The sequence below is a fragment of the Spinacia oleracea genome, chromosome 2, assembly GCF_020520425.1.
Source record: "Spinacia oleracea cultivar Varoflay chromosome 2, BTI_SOV_V1, whole genome shotgun sequence".
Lineage (NCBI taxonomy): Eukaryota > Viridiplantae > Streptophyta > Magnoliopsida > Caryophyllales > Amaranthaceae > Spinacia > Spinacia oleracea.
The window spans coordinates 76,621,794-76,628,385 of NC_079488.1; the positions used below are offsets into that span (position 1 = coordinate 76,621,794).

The 6,592-nt window shown below is 38.9% G+C and overlaps 1 protein-coding gene across 1 annotated transcript; it reads left to right on the forward strand.

The window, feature by feature from the left end:
• Window positions 1-673: 673 nt before the first annotated feature.
• On the forward strand, window positions 674-5,785 carry LOC110804860 (probable inactive receptor kinase At2g26730). Its single transcript, XM_022010462.2, has 2 exons — window positions 674-2,392; window positions 4,686-5,785. The coding sequence occupies exons 1-2, from the start codon at window positions 1,057-1,059 to the stop codon at window positions 5,360-5,362; spliced, it is 2,013 nt and encodes a 670-aa protein (XP_021866154.1). The 5' UTR covers window positions 674-1,056; the 3' UTR covers window positions 5,363-5,785.
• The last annotated feature ends 807 nt before the right edge of the window (window positions 5,786-6,592 follow it).

Genomic DNA, 6,592 nt, shown 5'->3' on the forward strand with positions numbered 1-6,592 from the left:
CTAGGTAAAAGAGATTCAATTCATTACCACCAACCTAAGAACTATCTTTGATCTGCCTTCTCTCTACAAATTACTTATCTCTCTAGCTTATACTTACTTAAGCATCGGAGGGAATATTCCTACGGGGAATATTCTTGTTTTGCAGGTTGCCAGAAGTTCGTGCCAGGTCATATTTGATACCTCCGAGGAACGCGTGTCACGTCAGCACCGTAAAAGATCCCACAACAGTAACGTTTATGGTAATTGAATTACGTTTTTATTTCATTTTTATCTTAGTTTCCTACAAGGTAATGTATTTTTTTTTTTTAAGTAAAAAAATTATTTTGGAGGAAAAAAAATTGCACCAGGAAGTAACACGTGTCATTCCTGGTGTCTGTTTGGTATTATGTAATAGAAGTGTCGCCGGAGCTTAATAATTTTTACCAACTTGTTGCTGAAGTTCAATTTTATTTTACCAAATTATCACCGTAACAAGTATTTTTACCAAATTATCACCGTAACAAGTTTTTTTTTACCAAATTGTCGTTAAAAGTTACTTTTTCTTTACCTATTTAGTCAATGGCCCTCAAAACAACAAGTCCGCCTCCACTCACTCTAAACTAAACGCGCCACCACTGTCCACTAAGCATGGGGAGTAGCCAAATAGTACAATCAACATAGACAATAGTACCCAAAAAAAGTCCAATTATTTTCAAAATTTGCACACCTAATTTTATACACACAACACAAGCATTGAGTAAAAGTACCAGTTATACGGACGGCTATACCTCGTTATCCAGCAAAGCAAATGGACCTTCACTCTTGTTTTTTCATGTTTTCTTCTTCTTCCTTCTCGTGATACCCCTTACAAAAAACACCCACTCTCTATCTCTCTACACTCTTTTTCTCTCTCCTCACTTTTTTAGTTTCTTCGGTTACTACTAATACTACTATATGGGTTTTCTTCTTCCTCGGAAGAAACCCAGAAAACCCACCCATTTGTTTTGATCAGCTTTACAGCTTTTACTCTCTGTTTGTTTTCAAACAAAATATTCCCTCTCTTCAAAACCACCCAAAATGAGGGTGGCCGCGCTAGTGTCAGTGTCCGTACTGGTAGTGTTGATACTGAGTCAACGATCCGCTTCTGAGCCGACTCAGGACAAACAAGCTCTCCAATCATTCATCTCACAAGTGCCCCACGCGTCACGGGTTGATTGGAACTCGTCTGATTCGGCTTGTAACTGGGTTGGCGTAGAGTGTAACCCGGCCCGAACCCATGTCCACAGCCTCCGCCTCCCGGCTGCCGGATTAGTTGGCCCAATTCCAGAAAATACCATCGGACGACTGTCTGAGCTTCGTGTTCTTAGTATTCATAATAACCGACTCACCGGAAATCTCCCCTCCGACTTCTCCAACCTTACCTTTCTTCGCGCGCTTTACGTCGGGAGGAATCGATTCTCCGGCGAGTTCCCGGCGAGTCTGACTCAGCTGACTCGGTTAACTCGACTAGACCTATCCAGCAATAGCTTCTCTGGCCCAATCCCGTTTTCGCTCAACAATTTAACTTCTATAAATGGGTTGTTTTTGCAGAACAATAATTTTTCGGGTCAAATTCCAAGCATCAATGCTCAATTGATCGATTTCAATGTTTCTAATAATAATCTAAATGGGTCGATTCCCGCGACACTTTTGAAGTTTCCGGAATCTTCCTTTTCCGGCAATCTACAGCTGTGTGGTGGCCCACTTCAGCCGTGTAACTCGTCGTTTTTCCCTTCACCGTCTCCGTCACCGGAGGCGGTAGTTCCTTCTTCCCCTGCTGAGGTCAGCAGCAAGAAGAAGCTGTCAAAGGCAGCAATTATTGGCATCTCAGTGGCAGCAGCGGCAGTCTTTCTATTACTGTTGTTGTGTTTAGTTTTCTGTTTGATGCGGCGGAGGAAGAACAGGGGCTCCTCCAAGGCTGCTGCCATTAAAGGGCCCGCTGCAGGAGTTGTAGGGGCCAGGGCAGTGGGGCTTGGAGGAGGCGGGGCAGGGGAAGCCGGTACCTCGTCTTCAAAAGACGATCTCACCAGCGGAACCGGCCCTGAAGGCGGAGAGAGAAATAGGCTAGTGTTCGTCAATGGCGGCGCCTACAGCTTCGATCTCGAAGATCTGCTGCGGGCGTCAGCTGAAGTTCTCGGAAAAGGGAGCGTCGGGACGAGCTACAAGGCGGTGCTCGAGGAAGGGACGACGGTAGTAGTAAAGAGGCTAAAGGATGTAGTGGGCGGAAAGAAAGAGTTCGAGACACAAATGGAAGCACTAGGAAAGTGTAAGCATGAAAATGTGGTGCCTCTAAGAGCATTCTATTTCTCCAAAGATGAGAAGTTGTTAGTCTATGATTACATGTCCGCCGGTAGCTTGTCTGCTCTCTTGCACGGTATGAATCTCTATTCTCTAATCAATAATACATTGCCATTACAGTTTAAAAATTACAATTACCGGAAAGTCCTCAAGGATGGGGTTCGTCTGCATGAACCAATATTTTTTTGTCTAGTGTAGCTACATGTAACATGTTCTTGAGTTAAATTTCTTACAACAACAAACACAAATCCTATTACCGGAAAAAATTTCATCTAGTGCAACTTGTTCTTGACTTAAATTTCTTATTTGTGGGTAATCAAAATTTTCGGACTAATTAAATTTAAGGTTGAATTAATCAATTTAAGTTAATAAAATTCCCATTTCTTAAGTAAGGTACAATTGTAGAGCATCATAATAATATTATATAGAATGAAATTCTTTATTTTTTTAAAAAATTATTGATAAATTTAACATATTTGTGGTGGCTACTTGGTAGATATAGATGGTAGATTTCTTTGTTTATTTTGGTTGCTTCTAGCACACTTGTACTTGAGAATTGAGAGAACTGAGCTGGACAACAATTGGAGGAGGAATTATAATTTTCTTTCTTTTTCTTTTTTTGTTTTATGAAGTTTTGTTTTTATTTAATAATGAAAAGTTGGGACCAAGATTGCAAATTTGCAACATACACTTTCATGATTTTAGGCACCGACAAAGTTCCTTGTGATCCCTTTTTTCTTTTTAATGATTTGAGTTAAGACACTCTGTTCTATCAATGTCTCACATTTTCCACCTAAAAAGCAATAATATTTTAGCTTAGTGGTTAAGATGAAGGATTTGTGTACTCTAGGTTACATGTTCGAATATTTTCTTCTTCATTAGTTCATTTGTACGGAGTAATTTTTTTTTTTTTCTCTCGTGGCTCATTTGAAAAAAAAAATCACCTAAAACAATTATTAAAAAACAAAGTTGCATGTTAAAAAATTTCATCAAAACCCAAAAATCACTTTGAGGGTGTTCAGCATGATTGGCCATTGTATGATTCTGACATTCTGTGAATCACATTCTCTGAGGGCAATTAGGACTTTTCAGTGTGGAGTTTGGTTGTTTTATTTTTTTTGGGACCATAGAGCAGAAAGCATGAGTTGAGCCTAGGGTGCTCTCTTTTTCTGTGGAGAAAGCTGATTAGTGTGTGTTGTTGAAATGAGTGAGTAAATTAGGGAGTTCTCCAAAGCATAATTTACACCTTTAGCCAACTGTTTTCTGGTAAATAATGTGACTCCTTTTTTGGGATGTTGATCATAAACGTGGGGCTTTTGTACTTCTTTTGGTTAGTGACAACCGAAAGACCATAGTTTTAGTCATTTTTTTTATTTTTATAAATTTAGGGAGAGTGGCATTACAAAAATGCAAGGTCTAAACAAAGTCACCCGTCTCACGTTTCATGTATCACCTGTATGATGCTCGTTTTGATTTGGATTTTGGACTAGTAGAATGAACTGATAAAAAAAAGATGGACAGAAACATGGAACGTTAAAAGTGGGCTATCTGAAACCAGATTCATCATTTATATCTATCAAACATTCTTATGTGAGAAGTAGTTTTTGGGGGCAATGTGTTGCATGGACGACCATTTAATGTTTGTCAAACAAATTTGGTCCAAGCTACGGAGTGGAGTAGCATTTTGAGGAGGGACCAAACTAAGGGAAGCATTTGTTAATGTTAAGAATTCCATAAGATCAAAATGATTTTTAAATGCCCATTTGCTGCTATCTTAATGTGAGTCACTTGTTGAGTATGTGATTAGGTAAGCGTTAATCTCTCAACTTCAAAAGATAGGAGTGGGGGGAGTAGAGATGACCAGACTTCTTCCTCTACATGTCATTTTTATCTCATCATATTCTATTCTGGTTTTATTGTTTTGCTCTTCAGTCTTCTCCTTCATCCTCGGTAACACATAGGCTTGCCATTTATCCAAAAAGGATATTGTGCATTGCATTTTCTAGAATTGAGAATGATCCCAGATGCTATCTTAATGTCTTCCACTACTCCTAAAAGCCCGAAACTGCACTAAACCCATCTCTCGTGTCAATCTGATGTTTAACAGTTCGTTGTTAATGTCTCTAGTAGTCTGCTTACGGTAACAACAGGTACCATGTCTTGATGGTGTTGTGCTAATTGAACGTAGACAGAGGAGGTTATATCCGAGCATTTTTGTAACAAATTTTTGGGGGATTGGAGTTTTTTTACTTTAATACTTTAATCTGTTTGAATATTACTGTTTGGCGACTGTTTAGAGTAAATGTGCTCTTTTGCTTCATGTGTGCAAGTGTGCAACTATCTGATTATATTGGTTCATGAAAATGCAGGTAGCAGAGGTGCAGGTCGCACATCGCTGGACTGGGATAACCGAATGAAGATAGCACTTGGCACTGCTCGAGGTCTTGCTTACCTTCATGTATCAAACAACCTCGTCCATGGCAACATTAAATCATCCAATGTCCTCTTACACTCCAACCATGACCCTGCTGTATCAGATTTCGGGCTATCCTCTATCTTCTCCACCAATTCTTCCTCCAACAACAACCGCATTGCTGGATACCGAGCCCCAGAAGTAGTAGAAACCCGAAAACCAACATTCAAATCCGATGTGTACAGCTTTGGCGTCCTTCTTTTAGAGCTCCTTACAGGTAAATCCCCGAACCAAGCCTCGTTAGGAGACGATGGGATCGATCTTCCTAGGTGGGTTCAGTCAGTTGTCCGTGAAGAATGGACCGCTGAGGTTTTTGATGTTGAGCTTATGAGATATCATAACATTGAGGAGGAAATGGTACAACTCTTGCAAATTGCAATGACATGTGTGTCAATTGTGCCTGATCAACGGCCCTCAATGCCTGAGGCACTCCGAATGATTGAAGATATGACCCGAAGTGAAAGTAACACAGATGATGGCATCCGACAGTCATCGGATGATCCATCTAAAGGGTCGGATGGGCAGACTCCGCCCAAGGAGTCCCGAACACCCCCTTCTTCTGTTACTCCATAGACCAAAACAAAAGGAAGATCTCTTTCTTTGATCAATTATTTTACAGAAATTCGAACAAAAAAGTGCGCATAGCGCGTAATTAAGTGTATAAATTGCGCCGAAAATTGTCAACATGAGGCTAGATTGAGGAGAACATTTAGGGTTTTTTTTTTCTCCCAAGAGATTTGGGGTCATTGTTACAATGTGTGGAATGGTTTTTGAGAGGGACAATAGAATGGTGGGATTTTATGGTTTGTTTTTATGTAAAGGGTTGAGGATTCCATGATCTTGTTGGAATTTGGCTTTTGACCATTTTATAAGTTGGTGGATGTACTCTGATTGGGGGGACTTTTAATTTTTAATCTTTTTTGTAATTTTTTAAACTTTGTTAGTAATTTAATTTTTTTTGAATTAATTAGTATATTATCCAGAATGTTTGTCTTATATCTATTGCAATTCGGGCATTTATATGTTACAGTTCATGTTGTTTTTAATAATTTTTAGGTCTGTGACAGTGGGTTGAATAATGTCAAATAAATTAATCTGATTGATCAGCATCATGCTTTGGTGTTATCGAGTTCTTTAAAGTGTGTTGAGTACTCCCTCCATTTCTTTTTGATGTATCCATTTGGAATCTGGTGTGGTTTTTAAGAAAATTGGAATCTTGATTTGTATGGGTATAAGTGTAATGATTGGGTGTAAGAGAAATGATTGGGTGTAAGAGATTATAATAAATAAAGGAATGAGAAAATAATAAAGAAATAAGGTAAGAGAGAAGAGTGATAGTGATGGGTGATAAAGGAGGTGAGAGAGTGGGTATATGGGGAAGGGAAAAGAATTAAATATTATGGGTGAGGAAAATTAGGTGGAAATATGGGTAGAATATTTAGGTATTTTGGTAATTAGATAGAAATGTAAGGGTATTTTAGGATAAAATGTATGTCCAAAAATAGAATAGATTCTAAATGGATACAACAATATGAAACGCTTAAAATGGAAACGGATACAACAAAAAGAAACGGAGGGAGTACTTGGGTAGTTGGTTGTGAACAATATTTTACATTAACTTTAACTTTGTTGTACAATATTTATCGTACACCCCATATAAATAAGAATTTGTGTTTCCCGGCTACTTCTGAGTTCAGACCAAAGGTTAGCATTCTAGCTTCATTCTATATTGTTGTTGCCCAACGCAGTATTGTACATTTTCGTCGCAAATTAGCGAGTCTGGAGCACCATATAAGATTGTAT